This window comes from Bombina bombina, chromosome 11 (genome assembly GCF_027579735.1).
Source record: "Bombina bombina isolate aBomBom1 chromosome 11, aBomBom1.pri, whole genome shotgun sequence".
NCBI lineage: Eukaryota > Metazoa > Chordata > Amphibia > Anura > Bombinatoridae > Bombina > Bombina bombina.
The window spans coordinates 192400889-192425917 of NC_069509.1; the positions used below are offsets into that span (position 1 = coordinate 192400889).

At 42.8% G+C, this 25029-nt stretch overlaps 1 protein-coding gene across 1 annotated transcript in view; it reads right to left on the bottom strand.

Annotated features, from left to right (window-relative positions):
- The window catches only part of KATNIP (katanin interacting protein), a 362447-nt gene that overhangs the window by 142438 nt on the left and 194980 nt on the right, over window positions 1–25029 (bottom strand). The window contains exon 20 of the mRNA XM_053694469.1: window positions 10581–10746. Within this exon, the coding sequence (XP_053550444.1) occupies window positions 10581–10746 (166 nt within the window). The remainder of the gene's footprint in view (window positions 1–10580; window positions 10747–25029) is intronic.

Sequence of the window (25029 nt, forward strand, 5' to 3'; positions counted from 1 at the left end):
TCTCTCTAGCTACTTCCCTTGTCGAGAGCTGCAAGAGAATGACTGGAGGTGGCAGTTAGGGGAGGAGCTATATAGACAGCTCTGCTGTGGGTGATCCTCTTGCAGCTTCCTGTTGGGAAGGAGAATATCCCACAAGTAATGGATGAATCCGTGAATTTCCTGATTAATGTTTCGTTCCGAAACCAACCTTAAGGGAGAAACCCAAATTTGGTATGAAGGACCGCCTTATCAGCATGAAAGATAAGGTACAGGTAAGGGGAACCACCCTGTAAAGCTGAAAGCTCAGACACCCTGCGTGAAAAAGAAATGGCAACAAGAAACAAAACTTCCCAGGATAGCATTTTTATATCAACAACATGCATTGGCTCAAACGGAGCCTGCTGCAAAACTTTAAGAACTAAATTAAGGCTCCACGGGGGAGCAACAGGTTTAAACACATGCCTGATTCTAACCAGGGCCTGTACAAAGGCTTGAACATCTGGAAGATCTGCCAAACGTTTGTGCAAAAGGATGGATAATGCAGAAATCTGACCCTTTAGGGTACTGACCGATAAACCCTTATCCAGGCCATCCTGAAGAAAAGACAAAATCAGGGGAATCCTCACCCGGTTCCAGGAGACTCCCTTAGATTTACACCAGGAAAGATTTGCACCATATCTTATTTTTAAATCTTGCAAGTAACCGGCTTTCGAGCCTGAATCATAGTTTCAATGACCGCTTCAGAAAACCCAAGTTTGGACAGAACTAAAGTGTTCAATCTCCAAGCAGTTAGCTTCAGAGAATTTAGGTTTGAATGGAGGAAAGGACCCTGAAATAGGTCTTTCCTCAAAGGTAACCTCCAAGGAGGTAGAGATGACATCCTAACCTGATCCGTGAACCAGATCCTGCGAGGCAATGCAGGAGCTATTAGAATCACTGATGCTCTCTCCTGCTTGATAAAAGCGATGACTCGTGGAAGGAGAGCAAACGGAGGAAACAGATAAGCCAGAGATAACCTCCAAGGAACCGCTAGAGCATCTATCAGAGCGGCCTGAGGATCTTTTGGCTTTGAACCTTACCTTGGAATCTTGGCATTTTGTCGGGACGCCATCAGATCTTACTCTGGAACCCCCCACTTGAGGTTTATCTGAGATAACACTTCCGAATATAGAGCCCACTCCCTGGGATTAAAGGTCTGTCTGCTCAGAAAATCTGCTTCCCAGTTGTCCACTCCTGGGATGTGGATGGCAGATAGGAAACAATTGTGGGCTTCTGCCCACTGTAGAATGCGAGTCACCTCCTTCATGGCTAAGGAACTCTGAGTCCCTTCGTGGTGCTTGATGTAAGCCATTGAGGTGATGTTGTCCGATTGGAATCTTATAAACCGGACCAACGACAGTTGAGGCCACACTGACAGGGCATTGAAGATAGCTCTCAACTCCAAGATGTTTATGGGAAGAGAGGACTCTTCCCGAGACCACAGGGTCTGAGCTCTTAGAGGGCCCCAAACAGCTCCCCAGCCTGACAGGCTGGCGTCCATAGTCACAATCTCCCACGAAGGTCTCAGAAAGCAAGTGCCCCGAGACAGATTTTCCTGTGACACCCACCACTAGAAAGAGTCTCTTGTTAGAGGGTCCAGATTTATCCTCTGAGATAAATCTGAATGATCTCCGTTCAATTGACAGAGCATACAAAGCTGCAGCGGTCGAAGATGGAACTGTGCAAAAGGAATGATGTACATGGATGCCACCATCAGACCAATCACCTCCATGCATTGGGTGGACGAGAGGTAGACTGGAGAGAAAAAGCAGGAAGCAAGAATCTTTTCTTTTTTGACCTCCGTCAAAAAAATCCTCATGGACAGGGAATCTATTATAGTCCCTAGGAAACACACCTTGGTAGATGGAACAAGTTACGAAAGGAACGAAAAAGGAAAGTTATGCTTACCTGATAAATGTATTTCTTTTACGATACGACAAGTCCACGGATTTCATCCTTACTTATGGGATATCGCTTCCTGGTCAGCAGGAGGAGGCAAAGAGCACCACAGCAGAGCTGTAAATATAGCTCTTCCCTTCCCTCCCACTCCAGTCATTCAACCGAAGTTAGGAAGAGAAAAGAAAAGCCAAGGTGCAGAGGTGACTGAAGTTTAACAAATATAAAGGCCTGTCTTAGAAAATGAGAGGGTGGGCCATGGACTCGTCATATCGTAAAAGAAATAAATTTATCAGGTAAGCATAAATTTCCTTTTCTTTTACAAGATATGACAAGTCCACGGATTTCATCCTTACTTATGGGATACAATACCAAAGCTATAGGACACTGATGAAAGGGAGGGACAAGACAGGAACCTAAACGGAAGGCACCACTGCTTGAAGAACCTTTCTCCCAAAAACAGCCTCAGACGAGGCAAAAGTATCAAATTTGGAACAAGTGTGAAGAGACGACCAAGTTGCCTTGCAAATCTGTTCAACAGAAGCATCATTTTTAAATGCCCATGAGGAAGCCATAGCCCTAGTAGAATGAGCCGTAATTCTTTCAGGAGGCTGCTGTCCAGCAGTCTCATATGCAAAACGGATGATACTCTTCAGTCAAAAAGAAAGAGAGGTAGCCGTAGCTTTCTGGCCCCTATGTCTTCCAGAAAAAACAATAAATAATGAAGATGATTCACAAAAACTTCAGGGCACGGACCACGTACAAGTTATGCAACAGGCGCTCCTTCTTAGAAGGATTAGGACACAATGAAGGAACAATAATTTCTTGATTAATATTTTTGTTGGAAACAACCTTAGGAAGAAAACCAGGTTTGGTACGTAACACTACCTTATCGGAATGAAAAATAAGGTAAGGAGAATCACATTGTAATGCCGAAAGCTCAGAAACTCTGCGAGCAGAAGAAATAGCAACCAAAAATAAAACTTTCCAAAATAACAATTTAATATCTATGGAATGCATAGGTTCAAGGCTGAACCCCTTGAAGAACCTTAAGAACTAAATTCAAACTCCAAGGAGGAGCAATAGGTCTAAACACAGGCCTGATTCTAGTCAGAGCCTGACAAATCGATTGAACATCCGGAATATCTGCCAGACGTTTGTGTAGCAAAATAGACAAAGCAGAAATCTGTCCCTTTAAGGAACTTGCTGATAACCCTTTCTCCAATCCTTTTTGGAGAAAATATAAAATCCTAGGAATCCTAATCTTACTCCATGAGTATCCCTTGGATTCACACCAATAAAGATATTTACGCCATATCTTATGGTAAATCTTTCTAGTAACAGGCTTACGTGCCTGGATCAAGGTATCAATTACCGAATCAGAGAACCCTCGCTTAGATAAAATCAAGCGTTCAATCTCCAAGCAGTCCGCTGCAGAGAAATTAGATTCGGATGATGGAAGGGTCCCTGAATGAGAAGGTCCTGCCTCAATTGAAGCTTCCACTGTGGCAGAGAGGAAATGTCCACCAGATCGGCATACCAAGTCCTGCGAGGCCACGCAGGAGCGATGAGAATCACTGAAGCCCTCTCCTGTTCGATCAGAGCAATCACCTGGGAAGGAGAGCAAACGGTTATATAAGCTAGGTTGAACGACCAAGGCACTGCCAAGGCATCTATCAGTTCGGCCTGAGGATCCCTGGACCTGGATCCGTATCTCGGGAGCTTGGCATTCTGACGAGATGCCATAAGATCCAGCTCCGGTCTGCCCCATCTGAGAATTAGGGTGGCAAAGACCTCCGGATGCAGTTCCCATTCCCCCGGATGAAACGTCTGTCTGCTAAAAAAATCAGCTACCCAGTTGTCCACTCCTGGGATGTAGATTGCCGACAGAGAACAAGAGTGAGCTTCCGCCCACCAAATTATCTTGGATACTTCTGTCATCGCTAAGGAACTCCTTGTTCCTCCCTGATGATTGATGTAAGCCACAGTCGTGATGTTGTCCGACTGAAATCGGAAGAATTTGGCCGAAGCCAACTAAGGCCAAGCCTGAAGCGCATTGAATATTGCTCTCAACTCCAGAATATTGATGGGAAGTAGAGACTCCGACTGAGTCCACACACCCTGAGCCTTCAGGGAATTTCAAACTGCACCCCATCCCAGTAGGCTAGCGTCTGTTGTCACTATCACCCATGAGGGTCTGCGGAAGCACGTCCCTTGGGACAGATGATCCGGTGACAACCACCAAGGAAGAGAGTCCCTCGTCTCCTGATCCTGATATATTTGAGGAGACAAATTTGCATAATTGCCATTCCATTGTCTGAGCATGCTCAGTTGTAGAGGTCTGAGATGAAAACGAGCAAACGGAATGATGTCCATTGCAGCCACCATCAATCCAATTACCTCCATGTACTGAGCCACTGATGGCCGAGGATTGGACTGAAGGGATCTGCATGTATTCAGAATCTTTAACTTTCTGACTTCCGTCAAAAATATTTTCATGGATAGAGAGTCTATTAGAGTTCCCAGGAAAGGAACCCATGTCTGTGGAATTAGTGAACTCTTTTCCAGATTCACCTTCCACCCGTGAGTCCTTAGAAAGGAAAGAACAATGTTGGTATGAGACTTTGTCAGCTGATAAGACGACGCCTGGATCAGAATATCGTCCAGATAAGGCCCACTGCAATGTCCCGCGGCCTGAGAACCGCCAGCAGAGACCCTAGAACCTTTGTGAAGATTCTGGGTGCCGTGGCTAGCCCAAAAGGAAGGGCCACGAACTGAAAATGTTTGTCCAGAAAGGCAAACCTCAGGAACTTGTAATGATCTCTGTGGATAGGAATATGAAGATATGCATCCTTTAAGTCCACGGTAGTCATATATTGACCCTCCTGGATCAATGGAAGAATTGTCCAAATAGTCTCCATCTTGAAGGATGGAACTCTGAGAAACTTGTTCAGACTCTTTGGATCTAAAATGAGTTGGAATGTTCCCTCTTTTTTGGGAATCACAAAAAGATTTGAGTAAAACCCCTGCCCCTGTTCCTGTATTGGAGAGGTCTTTTACACAACGTAAGAATGCCTCTCTTTTTATCTGGTCTACAGATAATCGTGAAAGAAGAAACCTTCCTCTGGGGAAGGAATTTTTGAACTCCAACTGATACCCTTGAGACACGATTTCTAGTGTCCAGGGATCCTGAACGTCTCTTATCCAAGCCTGGACAAAGAGAGAAAGTTTGCCCCCCACTATATCCGGTCACGGATCGGGGGCCGCCCCTTCATGCTGTCTTGATAGCAGCTGCAGGCTTCTTGGGTTCTTTACCCTTGTTCCAAGACTGGTTGTGTCTCCAGGTAGACTTGGCTTGTGCATAATTCCCTTCCTGTTTAGCGGAAGAGGAAGCGGGGACACCCTTGAATTTTCGAAAGGAACGAAAATTACTCCGCCGTCCCCTTTTTGTTTTATCTTGAGGGAGGAGGTGACCCTTACCTCCCGTAATGCCAGAAATGATCTCCGTCAAGTCAGGCCCGAACAGGGTCCTCCCCTTGGAAGGAATAGTCAAAAGCATAGGCTTAGTTGACGCATCCACAAATCAAGAATTCAACCATAAGGCACTGCGTGCTAGGACGGAAAATCCCGAACTCTTAGCGGCAGACTTGTAATCTGCAAGGAAATATCAGAAATTTTATAACTGAAACAGCTAAGAGGTAAAATTCCTTTACATTTTAAAGGAAAAATACATTGTAGTGTGCTTCTGTTCCATCCAAAGTCACAAAGAATGAATACACATCAAAGAAACAGCAGTAATGTCGCCATAAAAATAACACTTAATGTCCCTTGAACTGTAAAAAGAGACATTATTTTCTTTATTGTACAAAAGCAAATGAAGGTCACGTGCAATATTGCATCACATAGCGTCAGCAATGTACAAGAAAAAATTGGGTACCTGCCAACCTTAGGATTTAGGCAAGGCACCAGGAAAAAGACACCCACTGAGTAGAAGAAAAACTTAGGTTAATACAAGTTTATTTCAACAGCTGGAATCATGTATACAATGTACATAGAACAAAAACAGTACTGTCTCTTTAAATCTGAAAGAGACTCATCTTTATGTCTATGACCCACTGAATATCTGTTATACCATCCAACTTCAAAAAGGATGAATAAACAGTAAAGATGACTTTGCAACAGTATGTTTAATTCATTTAAAAGCATTAGAGGCAAGGCCTGTATAAAATATTGTCATAGAGCCAGAATGCTGCTTATAGCAACCAATACTGAAAAGTATTTCACACAACCTATGGGGAACAGTACCAACTGAGAATGTTCCTTTCATATAAAGGTCAAAATGTATGGGGCAGTTGTGTAATTAACAATACAGATACCTTTTCACGTTATCAAGATAGCAGCTGCATCTCCGATTAATTCCTACAGGAGGGACCAGCATTCCTAACTTTATGTGGAACTCGGGTTCCCTTGTGGCACCGCTCTGCCGAACATGACAGAGGAGATGACACCTTCACCCAAGAAAATACTCTAGACGGCGCAAACGACCTTTCAGCTGTATTTGTTTTGTGAAACACAGCCGAGGAGGCACCCTGCGATCCGCTAGCAGCAACAAGCTAAATAAAGCGAGCACACATGGCACCAACAACTCTCCGCCCATCGTGGGCGTACGTGATGTGAAGGAGAAAAATGGAGCCATCCATGATGAGACAAACAGCGCGCACACAATGGCGCGTAACAAAGCTCCGCCCATCGTGGGCGTATCGTGCTCAGTCTCCTGCGCGCAGCAAACTCTGCAAAAAAAAAAAGTAAAATGGAGACGCCGGGAGTCCTAATCAGCACTAAAGTAAAACACACTGAAAAGGCACAACTCTTCTGCTGGATGCCATCTGCTATGTGAAAACACCTAAGTTAAACGCTCCTAGGTAGAAACCCACACCCTAAATGAGACACATAAGATTCCCCGTTGGCTGAGAAAACATAAGCCGAAGTGAACAGGGGCATCGTTAGAAATAAGTCCTGTATATTTAAAATTCCCCAGTCAGTTCCCATTGTTATCATAATAAAAAACAGCGGAACAGTAATAGCTAACAGTATTGACTAAATAGGAGCACAAGTGTAAGACACAGGGATATGCAACTCCTCATGTCCCCTCACAAGAATCCTATATAACACTGAAGTAGTGAAATCGGATAACCCTCCCTGCCGGCTGTGCAAGTAGTTATAAGCCGCTGGAAGTTAAACAGAAGGACAATATGTGCTGCTTCTGAGTCACCAAACTTCCATTAAAAAAAAAAAAAATATACCCTCATCTCAGGGATATGTTATAAACAGAGTGCTAAGTCTTTTCTGTGTGCATACTAATTTCTGTATAACTCCAGAAAATAAAGATTAGCACTTACCTTAGACGTCTGCCCGGCAGTAAGGTATCTCACCAGGCTTTTGAAGTTCCTTTCTCTTCTTCACATTGGCCTGTGGAAACAAAAAGTGCTGAGCTATACTCTCTCAGACTTTTACAAGCAGGGCCGCATACATCTATGGGAGACGCAGTGAGAATTATATCCCAGAAGTTCCCATTGCTTTGAAGCCACCAAATGCTTCTCTTTTTGCACTGAAGAGACTGATTTGGTCTAGGCTAAACCCCAGAACAAAGTTGCACACTGCGGTACTACATTAAAAATAATAAACTCTTGATTGAAGAAACTTATAACTAACACCTCACTCTGCCTCTTCCTATCACTAACACAGGCAAAGAGAATGACTGGAGTGGGAGGGAAGGGAGGAGCTATATATATACAGCTCTGCTGTGGTGCTCTTTGCCTCTTCCTGCTGACCAGGAGGCGATATCCCATAAGTAAGGATGAAATCCGTGGACTTGTCATATCTTGTAAAAGAAAATCGAAGTCCGACGACCGCTAGGTCTATTTTTCTTGTCCTGAGGTAGGAAAGATCCCTTTCCACCTGTAATCTCTGAAATGATCTTTGCCAGACCAGGTCCAAACGGTCTTTCCCTTGTAGGGTAAAGCCAAAAGTTTGGCCTTAGAGGAGACATCAGCTGACCAAGATTTTAACCACAGAGCCCGGCAAGCTAGAACCATGAAGCTAGACATCTTAGCTCCCAGACGAATTATCTGCATATTAGCATCACAGATAAAAAGTATTGGCCAATTTAAGAGGCTTGATCCTATTTTGTATCTCCTCAACTGTAGTTTCCTCTGTAATAAGATCAGACAATGCATCACACCAATAAGATGCAGCTCCTGCAACCGTAGCAATACCCACTGCTGGTTGCCACTGTAACCCTTGATAGATATACATCTTCTTTAAGTAAGCCTCAAGCTTCTTATCCATTAGGTCCTTAAAAGGGCAACTATCCTCTATAGGAACGGTAGTTCTCTTTGCAAGAATAGAAATAGCTCCTTCTACTTTAGGAACAGTGCGCCATGAGTCACGAATAGAGTCAGCCACAGGAAACATCTTCTTAAAAACAGGGGAAGGGGAAAAAGGAACCCCTGGCTTATCCCATTCCTGAGCAATAATTTCAGACATTTTCCTTGGGACAGAAAAAACCTCCTCAGAAGAAGGGGAATCAAACTCTATCCAATTTAGAAGACTTTGTGGTGTTGACAGCAACCGAAAGTTCAGTGTTGTCTAAGGTAGCTAGAACTTCCTTCAAAAGTAACCGGAGGTGTTCAAGCTTAAACCTAGAATTAACCTCTTCAGATTCAGAAGATTTTTCTGCTAAAGTCTAAGAATCTGAGATTTCACCTTCAGAAGCTACTGAAGTATGCTCCTCATCAGACATCTGAGCAAGAGTGGCTAATGCAGTCCTAGAGTCAGAAGCCCTAGAATCAGGCAAATGTTTAGATGTTCTCTTACGCTTACCCAATGTAGGGAAAGCTGACAAAGCCGCTTTTACTGCAGAAGAAACTTGAGCGGCAAAATCCCCATGTAAATTAACACCCCCAGGTGGATGAGAGGACATAGAAGGCACAGTATGAGATGCAGTTAATGCTTGGGACATTTCAGGAGAAAGCTGAGACATGTCACGCACAACATCATCCTGAGAGACACTTGGCTCAGAAGGGAGTAATTTATTTTTAAACTTTAAAGTCTTGAGAAGCATGAGACACAAAATTGCATTGGCAGGACAATTTGAGCCTCTAAACACAGTAAACACTTGTCCACAGACACTGACTGATCTAAACCAGGCTCCATTACTGCAGTCACATCCAATTCGAAAGTAAAAACTGTTATTATCTAGAGACTGAAAATAAATAGTAAGCCCCTATTCACAGCATTCCTATTTACTCAAACAATTAATTGTCAAAAATAAAAAACACCTTAGATGCCTAAGGCTCCTAACGTACAAGAGAATACCCCAGTAGTAAATGGAAAGGCTAGAAAGAAGCACTGATCCTCTCATGATCCGCTAAGTTAAAACCAGGGATCCGGCATAAACTCTTCATGTGAGGCACTCCTATGCACCACCAAACTTACTTTCGCTCCGTTCCGTAAAAGCGGAAGTGCGGGCATCATGTGAGCGGAGAAGAAAAAAAACACTGCGCCACAGAAAAAGATGCGTGCAACAGACAAACGGCATAGTAACGACCGTTAATGTTGAACTGCCCCCACATAACAAATAACCTGACACTGAGCCAAAAATAGAGAACCGCTGTAAATAAAACCTCATAGCGATATCTCTGTACCAGTCCCAATAACGAAAAGTTCCCCAGCAACGCAATGAACTCCTCAGCCAAGTGAAGTCCCTCTAACTGTGTAAATGTCTCAAATTTAAACAATATAAAGTTAAAAAGGTCCCCCAAAATGTATCCTTAACTATAAAAGAATAACTAGTGCCAGAAAAAAGGAGCCATAAGAGGATTAACCTCCTACGTGTTGCTCCCCTTCAGTACCTAGAAGGCAAAAGCACTTACCTTAAATCCTGCAGAACAGACGCGGCTCCTTAGGTGTGGCAGGTACTGTACTTCCGGTCATTGACTTGTAGGAAAAAAAAAAAAACAGAGTAATCAACTCTGGCTTTTTTTGCAATGGGGAAGCAAGTGTTAAAATAAAAAGCAAGGACTACCTTGCCGCCTTTTAACTGCTTAAAAGCCACCACTACTCTAATTCAAGAGATTGACGTGGACACAGCTAAAACCCCAATCCTTGCTTGCAGAGAAAAGTACCCATAAAAGATTAAAATCTTCAGACACCAACTTCGCACAACCTCCATTGACAGAGGCAAAGAGAATGATTGGGGGATATGGGTAAGGCAATTAACTTAACAGTTTTGCTGCTCTTTGCCTTCTCCTGCTGGCCAGGAGTTTAATATTGCACTAGTAATTGGAATGATGCTGTGGACTCTCCATGTCATAGGAAAGAAATATATCAAAATATAAACGTTAACAGTGACGTAAGGAAATGGTGCAGTTACTACACGTGCATATGTAGGGGTGGGATCTAGCTCTTCCGTTCGAACCTACTGTAGTGGTCAGAAGGCACTTACCCACCAGAACTGATATGGGCCTATGAGACTGCTAGAAACAGCTGAGGTACATTTTCAGATTTTTATGTGAATACCTTTTCTCAGAGTGAATATTGTGGCACTTTACAAATTAATAATAATTAGTGTCTTCTATGCCCAGGTAAGTGAGAGGGAAACTTACCCCTCTATATGTGTCTTCAGGGGATTTGTTGTAATTCCAGATTCGCAGTCCAGCAATGCTCTCAGCTTTCTCAAAACAGACGGCGACTGTGTGATCTTGCCCAGTAGTAAACGGAATAAGCCACATGTGTTCATCCTCACACGTTATATTAATGCCGTCTATTAACCTAGAAAACAGCCCAGCTCAATCGTTTATATCAAGATGAGATAATCAACCGAAAGAAGAGGTACCAGAAAGGGCTTCTGCACATTGTCTCAGACCATTCTGGAGGCCAAAGGGTCAACTATTAGCATTGTGTAGTGATTTTGGTAAATAAGTATTTTTTCTTAACAGGACTATGACATTTTACAACAAAAGCATAAAGGGGATTTTCCTGGTTTCCAATAGAAAACAACAAAACATAACAAATGGTGATATAATAAGGGAACACAGGAGCCAGATGTTGTCAATAGCTCTCGGGTCACGTACTTGAGAAGATGCAAAGCAAAGGCGTTTATAGACGATTCTCTCTGTTTGAAGTAGGATTTATTATTGATAGCAAGTGAGATGCATTGGGTCCTGCGCTGAGCATCTGAACTCTCAAGTGTTTTAGAGCAGTCATTCTGTGCAGTGTATTAATAGTCACACATTTACATTAGACAGAAATCCATAAACATACAGACAAATATGACACTCACGATCTGTATCAATAACAAGTAGTTATTTTGTTTTTGTAGAAAATTCTATTCGAATTGCCATGGAAACCCAGAGGTAAAGTACAGGCTTTGTGCTACACGTACAGCAAGTCTCACCATCAAACACACAGAACCTGACAGCTTATGTAGCACAAGGAACATGTATCATATATGGAAACTATCATGCACTACACACGTCTGTGAGCACAGAAGTTCCTGGCTGACATGTGAAGGCTGCACTAGTTTATATGTCTGATACATGTCCCGGAAAAAGCTGCTGTGATGCATGTGCACTGCAGTAACGCATGCATATTAAATCAAAAGGACAAGATCCTTTAAGGTTATATTAACAGGCACACGCAGCGCGCATATATTAACAGGCACACGCAGCGCACATATATTAACAGGCACACGCAGCGCACATATATTAACAGGCACACGCAGCGCACATATATTAACAGGCACACACAGCGCACATATATTAACAGGCACACGCAGCGCACATATATTAACAGGCACACGCAGCGCACATATATTAACAGGCACACGCAGCGCACAAATATTAACAGGCACACGCAGCGCACAAATATTAACAGGCACACGCAGCGCACAAATATTAACAGGCACACGCAGCGCGCAAATATTAACAGGCACACGCAGCGCGCATATATTAACAGGCACACGTAACACACATATATTAACAGGCACACGCAGCGCAAATATATTAACAAGCATGCGTAACGCACCTATATTAACAGGCACACGTAACGCACCTATATTAACAGGCACACAACGCATATATATATTAACAGGCACACAACGCATATATATATATATATATATATATATATATATATATTAACAGGCACACGTAACACACATATATTAACAGGCACACGTAACACACAGACGTAACACACATATATTAACAGGCACACATAATGCAAATATATTAACAGGCAGACGTAACGCACCTATATTAACAGGTACACATAATGCATATATATATATTAACAGGCACACGTAACACACATATATTAACAGGCAGACGTAACACACATATATTAACAGGCACACATAATGCACATATATTAACAGGCAGACGTAACACACATATATTAACAGGCACACGTAACACACATATATTAACAAGCAGACGTAACGCACATATATTAACAGGCACACGTAAAAAATTTTTTAACAATTTTTAAAAAAGTCCTAAAACTTCATACTGGCCAATTGTCTCCCAGTACCTAAGGATGGTGGTGAGGAGTGTGGTTGGTGGGAGGTGCGAGGGTAATACCTACATTACATAGTATGACATTACAAGCTAACCAATTTATCCCTTTACTGCAGAGACTTTTAGAAATTTAGTGGGCAGCTGCAATTAGCGGCCTTTTGATTACAAAAAAGCAATGACAAAGCCATCCATATATTTTTGCTATTTCTGAACAAAGGGGATCCCAGAGAATCTTTTACAACAATTTGTGTTAAAATAATTTCAGTGAGCAACTCAAACTTTGTGAAAAAGTTAATTTTTTTAATATGATCTCATTTGGCAGAAAAACAGTGGCATGAAAAATACCAAACTGGGCCTAGATCAATACCTTGAGTAGTCTACTAAAATATATATAGTTTGTAATGCTATTTCTGTGTAAATGGAGTGATAGCCAAAAACGAAATTTATGCTTACCTGATAAATGTATTTATTGACACGGTGAGTCCACGGATCATCTAATTACTATTGGGAATATCACTCCTGCCCAGCAGGAGGCGGCAAAGAGCACCACAGCAAAGTTGCTAAATATCACCTCCCTTCCCTCCAACCCCAGTCATTCGAAAGAAGTAAAGGAAAGTAAGCAACAAGGTGCAGAGGTGCCTGAGGTTTATAACATAACAAAAAGACCTGTCTCAAAAACGGGGCGGGCCGCGGATCAGGTAAGCATAAATTTTGTTTTCTTTCTAATGACACGGTGAGTCCACGGATCATCTAATTACTATTGGGAATCAATACCCAAGCTAGAGGACACAGAAGATAAGGGAGAGACAAGACAGGGAACCTAAACAGAAGGCACCACTGCTTGAAGAACCTTTCTCCCAAAAGACACCTCAGCCGAGGCAAAGATATCAAATTTATAGAATTTAGAAAAAGTGTGAAGAGAGGACCAAGTTGCAGCCTTGCAAATCTGTTCAGTTTTGAATGCCCAGGAAGAGGAAACAGCCCTCGTAGAATGAGCCGTAACTCTCTCAGGAGGCTGCTGTCCAGCAGTTTTATAAGCCAAGCAAATGATACTCTTCAGCCACAAAGAAAGAGAAGTAGCCATAGCTTTCTGCCCCTTATGTTTCACCGAGAAAACCACAAACAGAGCAGAAGACTAATGAAAATCCTTAGTCGCCTGTAAATAGAATTTCAATGCACGCACCACGTCTAGGTTCTGCAGCAGACGTTCCTTATGAGAAGGAGGATTAGGACATAAAGAAGGAACAACAATCTCCTGATTAATGTTCCGATCTGAAACCACTTTAGGGAGAAACCCTAACTTAGTATGCAAAACTATCTTATCCGAAAGAAAAATAAAGGTAAGGAGACTCATACTGTAATGCCGAGAGCTCTGAAACTCTACGAGCAGATGAAATAGCAACAAGAAACAAAACCTTCAAAGATAACAATTTAATATCTAAGGAATGCATAGGCTCAAACGGAGCCTGCTGAAGAACCTTAATAACAAGATTAAGACTCCAGGGAGGAGTAACTGGTTTAAACACAGGCCTGATTCTGACCAAGGCCTGACAGAATGATTGCACGTCTGGTACATCCGCCAGATGTTAATGTAACAAAATAGACAAAGCAGATATTTGACCCTTTAAGGAAATTGCCGATATACCCTCCTCCAAACCCTCTTGGAGAAAGGACAAAATTCTAGGAATACGAATTCTACTCCAAGAGTAGCCTCTGGATTCACAACAATACAGATATTTACGCCATATCTTATAGTAAATTTTCCTGGTAACAGGCTTACGCGCCTGAATCATGGTCTCAATGACTGACTTCAATCTCCAAGCAGTCAGCTTCAGAGAAACTAGATTTGGGTGAAGGAAGGACCCTTGAAGTAGAAGGTCCTTCCTTAGTGGAAGTCTCCAAGGAGGGAGAGATGACATCTCCACTAGATCCGCGTACCAGATCCTGCCAGGCTATGCCAGTGCAATGAGGATCACCGACACCCTCTCCTGTTTGATTTGAGCAATGACCTGAGGAAGGAGAGTGAACGGAGGAAATAGATATGCGAGAATGAAATTCCAAGGGGCCGCCAGAGCATCTATCAGTACAGTCTGAGGATCCCTCGACCCGTATCTTGGGAGCTTGGCATTCTGCCAAGATGCTATGAGATCCAGTTCTGGCTATCCCCATTTGAGAATCAAGCTGGAAAACACTTCAGGATGCAGTTCCCACTACCCCTGGTGAAAAGTTTGTCTGCTCAGAAAATCCGCTTCTTAGTTGTACACCCATGGAATGTGGATTGCAGACAGACAGCAATTGTGGGTCTCCGCCCACTTAATTATCTTGGCTACCTCTGTCATGGCCAAGGAACTCCAAGTTCCCCCTGATGGTTGATGTAAGCCACTGACGTTATGTTGGCGGACTGAAACCTGATAATCCGGGCCGAGGCTAAGTGAGGCCAGGTCAGAAGAGCATTGAAGATTGTTCTTAGCTCCAGAATGTTTATGGGTAGAACAGACTCCTTCCGAGTGCATGTCCCCTGAGCCTTTAGAGAGCCCCAGACTGCTCCCCATCCCAGTAGGCTGGTGTCCGTTGTCACAATCACCCAGATGAGTCTGCGGAAGCAGGTTCCCTGGGAGAGATGTTCCTGAGACAACCACCAAAGGAGAGAATCCCTTGTCTCCTGATTCAGATGTAATCGAGGAGACAGATCTGCATAATCTCCGTTCCACTGCCTGAGCATGCATAACTGCAGAGGTCTGAGGTGGAAACGGGCAAACGGAATGATGTCCATGGCAGCTACCATCAGACTGATTACCTCCATACTGATGGCCCGAGGAGAGGACTGAAGCGCCAGACAAGAATCGAAAATCTTTAATTTCCTGACTTCTGTCAGAAAAATTTTCATTAATAGGGAATCTATTATAGTTCCCAAGAACACTACCCTTGTAGCTGGAGTTAAGGAACTCTTTTCCAAATTCACCTTCCATTCGTGAGATCATAGGATGGATAACAACATCTCTGTGTGGAATTTTGCTTGCTGAAAAGATGGCGCCTGAACCAGAATATCATCCAGATAAAGCGCCACTGCAATGCCCTGCAACCGAAGTACCGCCAATAGGGATCCCAGAACCTTTGAAAAAATTCTGGGAGCTGTGGCAAGACCGAATGGAAGAGCCACAAACTGGAAGCGTTTGTTTAGAAATGCAAACCTCAGAAACTTTTGATGATCCCTGTGGATGGGTACATGCAGGTACGCGTCCTTTAAATCTACCGTTGTCATAAATTGACCCTCTTGAACAAAGGGAAGAATGGAACCAATAGTTTCCATCTTGAAGGACGGTACTCTGAGGAATTTGTTTAGACATTTGAGATCTAAAATTGGTCTGAAAGTTTCCTCTTTCTTGGGAACCACAAACAAATTGAAGTAAAATCCTAGACCCTGTTCCTGCATTGGAACAGGAACTATCACCCTCAGGTCGGAAAGGTCCCAAACACAGTATAAGAACGCCTCTCCTTATCTGGTCTACAGATAATCTTGAGAGTAGAAACCTGCCCCTGGGAGGAAAGGTCTTGAACTCTAGTTTGTATCCCTGAGATATGATGTCCACCACCCAAGAATCCGGAACGTCCCAAACCCAAGCCTAAGCAAAGAAAGAAAAAAAGTCTGCCCCCCACAAGATCCGGTCCTGGATCTGGGGCAGTCCCTTCATACTGACTTTGACTCAATTGCAGGCTTCTTAGATAGCTTTCCCTTATTCCAAGACTGGTTGGGCCTCCAGGAAGGCTTGGACTGTTCCTGCTTGGTAGACTCTTTCCTCCTGTAATGTCAGAAATAATTTACGCCAATCCCGGCCCAAACAAGGTCTTACCCTTGTAAGGAATCGCCAGAAGCTTAGACTTAGATGACAAATCCGCAGACCAGGATTTGAACGATAAAGCTCTGCGAGCCAGTACGGAAAACCCGGAAACATTTGCTCCCGGCTTAATAACTTGGAGGGAAGCATCCGTAATAAAGGAATTGGCCAACTTAAGGGCCTTGATCCTATCCTGGATCTCTTCAAGGGGAGTGTCTGTCCGAATAGAATCAGACAACGCATCAAACCAGTATGCCGCCGCACTAGTGATGATAGCAATACACACCGCAGGTTGCCATTGTAAACCCTGGTGTACATGCATCTTTTTGAGCAACCCCTCTAACTTCTTATCCATCGGGTCTTTAAAGGAACAACTATCCTCTATGGGAATAGTGGTCCTCTTAGATAAAGTGGAGCTTGCCCCTTCTACCTTAGGGACCGTCTGCCAAGATTCCTTGATAGAGTCTGCTATAGGAAACATCTTAAAAATAGGGGATGGAGAAAAACATAATTTATGTAAGAACTCACCTGATAAATTTATTTATTTCATATTGGCAAGAGTCCATGAGCTAGTGACGTATGGGATATACAATCCTACCAGGAGGGGCAAAGTTTCCCAAACCTCAAAATGCATAGAAATACACCCCTCACCACACCCACAATTCAGTTTAACGAATAGCCAAGTAGAGGGGTGATAGAAAAAGGAGTAAAAAGCACCAAAAAAGGAACTGGAAATATATGCTTTATACAAAAAAACATAACCACCATACAAAGGGTGGGTCTCATGGACTCTTGCCAATATGAAAGAAATGAATTTATCAGATCAGTTCTTACATAAATTATGTTTTCCTTCATGTAATTGGCAAGAGTCCATGAGCTAGTGACATATGGGATAGTAATACCCAAGATGTGGTACTCCACAGAAGAATACCTAGAGAGGGAGGGATCAAAATAAAAACAGCCATTTTCCGCTGAAAAAATTAAATCCACATCCAAAAAAATAAGTTTTTCTCATAATTGAAAAGAAAAAACTTAAAATATAAGCAGAGGAATCAAACTGAAACAGCTGCCTGAAGAAATTGTCTACCAAAAACTGCTTCCGAAGAGGCAAATACATCAAAACGGTAGAATTTAGTAAATGCATGCAAAGAAGACCAAGTTGCTGCTTTGCAAATTTGATCAACTGAAGCTTCAATCTTAAAAGCCCACAAAGTGGAAACTGATCTAGTAGAATGAGCTGTGATTCTCTGAGGCGGAGCCTGACCAAACTCCAAATAAGCCTGATGAATCAAAAGCTTTAACCAGGATGCCAAGGAAATGGCAGAAGCTTTCTGACCTTTCCTAGGACCAGAAAAGACAACAAATAGACTAAAAGTCTTCCTGAAATCTTTAGTAGCTTTAACATAATATTTCAAAGCCCTTACAACATCCAGAGAATGTAAGGATCTCTCCAAAGAATTATTAGAATTAGGACACAAAGAGGGAACAACAATTTCCCTATTAATGTTGTTAGAATTCACAACTTTAGGTAAAAATTTAAATGAAGTCCAAACTCGATAATAAATTTTCCTAGAAACAGATTGACGAGTCTGTAACATAGTATCAAATCACTGAGTCAGAAAAACCTCTATGACTAAGCGTTCAATTTCCATACCTTCAAATTTAACGATTTGAGATCCTGATGGAAAAACGGTCCTTGAGACAGAAGGTCTGGTCTTAAAGGAAGTGGCCGAGGTTGGCAACTGGACATCTGGACAAGTTCTGCATACCAGAACCTGTGAGGCCATGCTGGTGCTACCAGAAACACAAACAATTGTTCCATGATGATCTTGGAGATCACTCTTGGAAGAAGAACTAGAGGCAGGAAGATATAAGCAGGTTGGTAAAACCAAGGAACTGCTAATGCATCCACCGACTCCACCTGAAGATCCCTGGACCTGGGCAAGTACCTGGGAAGTTTCTTGTTTAGATGGGAAGCCATCAGATCTATTTCGGGAAGCTCCCACATCTGAACAATCTGAAAAAACACATCTGGATGGAGAGACCACACCCCTGGATGTAAAGTCGGACGGCTGAGATAATCTGCTTCCCAATTGTCTACACCTGGGATATGTACCGCAGAAATTAGACAAGAGCTGGATTCCACCCAAGAAAGTATCCAAGATACTTCTTTCATAGCTAAGGGACTGTGAGTCCCACCCTGATGATTGACATATGCCACAGTTGTGATATTGTCTGTCTGAAAACAAATGAATGGTTCTCTCTTTAACAGAGGCCAAACCTGAAGAGCCCTGAAAATAGCACACAGTTCTAAAATATTGATTGGTAATCTCGCCTGTTGAGATTTCCAAACCCCTTGTGCTGTCAGAGAACCCCAGACAGCTCCCTAACCTGAAAGACTTGCATCTGTTGTGCTTACAGTCCAGATTGGATGAACAAAAGAAGCCCCTTGAACTATACGATGGTGATCTAACCACCAAGTCAGAGAGAGTCGAACATTGGGATTTAAGGATATTAATCGTGATATCCTTGCATAATCCCTGCACCATTGATTCAGCATACAAAGCTGAAGATGTCCCATATGAAAACGAGCAAAGGGGATCGCGTCCGATGCTGCAGTCATGAGATCTAAAAACTTTCATGCACACAGCCACTAAAGGCAATGATTGAGACTGAAGGTTTCGACAAGCTGAAACCAATTTTATTTGTCTCTTGTCTGTTAGAGACAGAGTCATGGACACTGAATCTATCTGGAAACTTAAAAAGGTGACCCTTGTCTGTGGAATCAAGGAACTTTTAGGTAAACTGATCCTCCAACCATGTCTTTGAAGAAACAACACTAGTTGATTTGTGTGAGATTCGGCAGAATGTAAAGACTGAGCTAGTACCAAGATATCGTCCAAATAAGAAAACATCACAATACCCTGTTCTCTGATTACAGAGAGTAGGGCACCGAGAACCTTTGAAAAAATTCTTGGATGAGTGACAAATTGGTAATGCTTGTCTAGAAAAGAGAATCTCAGAAACCCATAGTGGTCTGGATGAATCGGAATATGAAGATATGCATCCTGCAAGTCTATCATGGACATATAATGACCTTGCTGAACAAAAGGCAGAATAGTCCTTATAGTCACCATTTTGAAAGTTGGCACTCTTACAAAACGATTCAAGATTTTCAGATCCAGAACTGGCCTGAATTCATTTTCTTTCTTTGGGACAATGAACAGATTTGAATAAAACCCCAGACCCTGTTCCTGAAACGAAACTGGTATGATTACCCCTGAAAGCTCTTGATCTGAAACACACTTCTGAGCCTTCACTGGAAAAAAATCTTCTCACAGGAGGTCTTACTCTGAAACCTATTTGATACCCTTGAGAGACAATACTCTGAATCCATTGATTTTGGACAGAATCTGCCCAAATGTTTTGGAAAAATGTTAATCTGCCCCCCACCAGCTGAGCTGGAATGAGGGCCGCACCTTCATGCAGACTTGGGGGCTGGCTTTGGTTTATTAAAAATCTTGGATTTATTCCAACTTGAAGAAGGTTTCCAATTGGAACCAGATTCTTTGGGGGAAGGATTGGCTTTCTGTTCCTTATTCTGTCGAAAAGAACGAAAATGATTAGAAGCTTTAGATTTACCCTTAGATCTTTTATCCTGAGGTAAAAAAAAACCTCCCTTCCCCCCAGTGACAGTTGAAATAATAGAATCCAACTGAGAAACAAATAAATTGTTACCTTGGAAAGAAAGAGATAGTAATCTAGACATAGATACCATGTCAGCATTCCAATATTTGAGCCACAAAGCTCTTCTAACTAAAAAAGCTAAAGACATAGATTTAACATCAATATTGACGATATAAAAAATAGCATCACAGATAAAATGGATTAGCATGTTGAAGCAAGCGAACAATGCTAGACAAATCAGGATCAGGGTCCTGTTGCGCTAAGCTTTCCAACCAAAAAGTTGATGCAGCTGCAACATCAGCCATGGATATAGCAGGCCTAAGAATGTAGCCAGAAAATAAATAAGCTTTCCTTAGATAAGATTCAAGTTTCCTATCTAAAGGGTCCTTAAAATAAGTACTATCTTCCATAGGAATAGTAGTACGTTTGGCAAGAGTAGAAAACAGAATTTATGTTTACCTGATAAATTACTTTCTCCAACGGTGTGTCCGGTCCACGGCGTCATCCTTACTTGTGGGATATTCTCTTCCCCAACAGGAAATGGCAAAGAGCCCAGCAAAGCTGGTCACATGATCCCTCCTAGCCTCCGCCTTCCCCAGTCATTCGACCGACGTAAAGGAGGAATATTTGCATAGGAGAAATCATATGATACCGTGGTGACTGTAGTTAAAGAAAATAAATCATCAGACCTGATTAAAAAACCAGGGCGGGCCGTGGACCGGACACACCGTTGGAGAAAGTAATTTATCAGGTAAACATAAATTCTGTTTTCTCCAACATAGGTGTGTCCGGTCCACGGCGTCATCCTTACTTGTGGGAACCAATACCAAAGCTTTAGGACACGGATGATGGGAGGGAGCAAATCAGGTCACCTAGATGGAAGGCACCACGGTTTGCAAAACCTTTCTCCCAAAAATAGCCTCAGAAGAAGCAAAAGTATCAAATTTGTAAAAGTTGGTAAAAGTGTGCAGTAAAGACCAAGTCGCTGCCTTACATATCTGATCAACAGAAGCCTCGTTCTTAAAGGCCCATGTGGAAGCCACGGCCCTAGTGGAATGAGCTGTGATTCTTTCAGGAGGCTGCCGTCCGGCAGTCTCATGAGCCAATCTGATGATGCTTTTAAGCCAAAAAGATAGAGAGGTAGAAGTTACTTTTTGACCTCTCCTTTTACCAGAATAAACAACAAACAAGGAAGATGTTTGTCTGAATCCTTTGTAGCATCTAAATAGAATTTTAGAGCACGGACAACGTCCAAATTGTGTAACAAACGTTCCTTCTATGAAACTGGATTCGGACACAAAGAAGGTACAACTATCTCCTGGTTAATATTTTTGTTGGAAACAACCTTCGGAAGAAAACCAGGCTCAGTACGTAAAACCACCTTATCTGCATGGACCAGATAGGGCGGAGAACACTGCAGAGCAGATAACTCAGAAACTCTTCTAGCGGAAGAAATTGCAACCTAAAACAAAACTTTCCAAGATAATAATTTAATATCTACGGAATGTAAGGGTTCAAACGGAACCCCTTGAAGAACTGAAAGAACTAGATTAAGACTCCAGGGAAGAGTCAAAGGTCTGTAAACAGGCTTGATTCTAACCAGAGCCTGAACAAACGCTTAAACGTCTGGCACAGCTGCCAGCCTTTTGTGAAGTAAAACAGATAAAGCAGAGATCTGTCCCTTCAGAGAACTCGCAGAAAATCCTTTCTCCAAACCTTCTTGTAGAAAGGAAAGAATCTTAGGAATTTTTATCTTGTTCCATGGGAATCCTTTAGATTCACACCAACAGATATATTTTTTCCATATATTATGGTAAATTTTTCTAGTTACAGGCTTTCTAGCCTGAATAAGAGTATCTATTACAGAATCTGAAAACCCACGCTTTGATAAAATCAAGCGTTCAAACTCCAAGCAGTCAGTTGGAGGAAAACCAGATTCGGATGTTCGAATGGACCCTGAATAAGAAGGTCCTGTCTCAAAGGTAGCTTCCATGGTGGAGCCGATGACACATTCACCAGGTCTGCATACCAAGTCCTGCGTGGCCACACAGGAACTATCAAGGTCACCGAAGCCCTCTCCAGATTGATCCTGGCTACCAGCCTGGGAATGAGAGGAAACGGTGGGAATACATAAGCTAGGTTGAAGATCCAAGGTGCTACTATTGTATCCAATAGAGTCGCCTTGGGATCCCTGGATTTGGACCCGTAACAAGGGACCATGAAGTTCTGACGAGAGGCCATCAGAACCATGTCTGGAATGCCCCATAATTGAGTTATTTGGGCAAAGATTTCCAGATGGAGTTCCCACTCCCCCGGATGCTCCTCCATCGCCAGGGAACTCCTTGTTACCCCCTGATGGTTGATATATGTAACAGTCGTCATGATGTCTGATTGAAACCTTATGAATTTGGCCTTTGCTAGTCGAGGCCAAGCCTTGAGAGCATTGAATATCGCTCTCAGTTCCATTATGTTTATCGGGAGAAGAGAGTCTTCCCGAAACCATAGACCCTGAGTTTTCAGGGGTTCCCAGACCTACTCTGGTCTGCGGAAGCTCATTCCCTGAGACAGGTTGTCCAGGGTCAGCCACCAACGGAGTGAATCTCTGGTTATTTGATCTACTTGTATCGTCGGAGACAAGTCTGTATAATCCCCATTCCACTGTCTGAGCATGCACAGGTGCAATGGTCTTAGATGAATTCGTGCAAAAGGAACTATGTCCATTGCCGCAACCATCAAACCTATTACTTCCATGGACTGCGCTATGGAAGGAAGAAGAACAGAATGAAGTACCTGACAAGAGCTTAGAAGTTTTGATTTTCTGGCCTCTGTCAGAAAAACCTTCATTTCTAAGGAAACTATTATTGTTCCCAAGAAGGGAACTCTTGTTGACGGGGACAGAGAACTTTTTTCTATGTTCACTTTCCACCTGTGAGATCTGAGAAAGGCTAGGACAATGTCCGTATGAGCCCTTGCTTTTGACAGAGACGACACTTGAATCAGGATGTCGTCCAAGTAAGGTACTACTGCAATGCCCCTTGGTCTTAGCACCGCTAGAAGGGACCCTAGTACCCTTGTGAAAATCCTTGGAGCAGTGGCTAATCCGAATGGAAGTGCCACAGGTAATGCTTGTCCAGAAAGGCGAACCTTAGGAACCGAAAATGTTCCTTGTGGATAGGAATACGTAGGTACGCATCCTTTAAGTCCACCGTGGTCATGAATTGACCTTCCTGGATGGTAGGAAGGATCGTTCGAATGGTTTCCATTTTGAATGATGAAACCCTTAGAAACTTGTTTAGAATCTTGAGATCTAAAATAGGTCTGAATGTTCCCTCTTTTTTGGGAATTATGAACAGGTTGGAGTAAAAACCCATCCCTTGTTCTCCTAATGGAACAGGATGAATCACTCCCATGCTTAACAGGTCTTCTACACAGTGTAAGAATGTCTGTTCGAAGATAATTGAGACCCGTGGAACCTTCCCCTTGGGGGTAGTTCCCTGAATTCCAGGAGATAACCTTGAGAAACTATTTCTATCGCCCAAGGATCCTGAACATCTCTTGCCCCAGCCTGAGCAAAGAGAGAAAGTCTGCCCCCCACCAGATCCTTCCCAGATCGGGGGCCAACACTTCATGCTGTTTTGGTAGCAGTGGCAGGTGACTTGGCCTGCTTACCCTTGTTCCAGCCTTGCATCGGCCTCCAGGCTGGCTTGGTTTGAGAAGTATTACCCTCTTGCTTAGAGGGTGTAGAATTTGAGGCTGGTCCGTTTCTGCGAAAGGGACGAAAATTTGGCTTCTTTTTAGCCTTAAAAGACCTATCCAGAGGAAGGGCGTGGCCCTTTCCCCCAGTGATGTCTGAAATAATCTCTTTCAAGTCAGGACCAAACAGTGTTTTACCCTTGAAAGGGATGTTAAGCAAAAGCGCTCTGCGCGCCACGATAGCAAACCCTGAATTATTCGCCGCTAATCTAGCTAATTGCAAAGCGGCATCTAAAATAATAAAGAGTTAGCCAATTTAAGAGCTTGAACTCTGTCCAAAACCTCCTCGTACGAAGATTCTTTATTGAGCGACTTTTCTAGTTCTTTGAACCAGAAACACGCAGCTGTAGTGACAGGAACAATGCATGAAATTGGTTGTAGAAGGTAACCTTGCTGAACAAACATCTTTTTAAGCAAACCCTCTAACCTTTAATCCATAGGATCTTGAAAGCACAACTATCTTCTATAGGAATAGAAGTGCGTTTGTTTAGAGTAGAAACCGCCCCCTCGACCTTGGGGACTGTATGCTATAAGTCCTTTCTGGGGTCGACTATAGGAACTAATTTCTTAAATATAGGGGGAGGACAAAAGGTATGCCGGGCCTTTCCCACTCCTTATTTACTATGTCCGCCACCCGCTTGGGTATAGGAAAAACATCGGGGGGCACCGGAACCTCTAGGAACTTGTCCATCTTACCTAATTTCTCTGGAATGACCAAATTGTCCCAATCATCCAGAGTAGATAATACCTCCTTAAGTAGTGTGTGGAGATGTTGAAATTTAAAGTTAAAAGTTACAATATCAGGTTCTGCTTGTTGAGAAATTTTCCCTGAATCTGAAATTTCTCCCTCAGACAAAACCTCCCTCCTGGCCCCTTCAGATAGGTGTGAGGGTATGTCAGAACAGATATCATCAGCGTCCTCTTGCTCTTCAGTGTTTAAAACAGAGCAATCACGCTTTCTCTGATAAGTAGGCATTTTGGAAAAAATGCATGCAATAGAATTATCCATTACAGCCATTAATTGTTGTATGGTAATAAGTATTGGCGCACTAGATGTACTAGGGGCCTCTTGTGTGGGCAAAACTGGTGTAGACACAGAAGGGGATGATGCAGTACCATGCTTACTCCCCTCATTAGAGGAATCATCTTGGGCAATATCATATCTATGGCATTATTATCCCTACTTTGTTTGGACATTATGACACAAATATATCACATATATTTAAATGGGGAGACACATTGGCTTTCATACATATAGA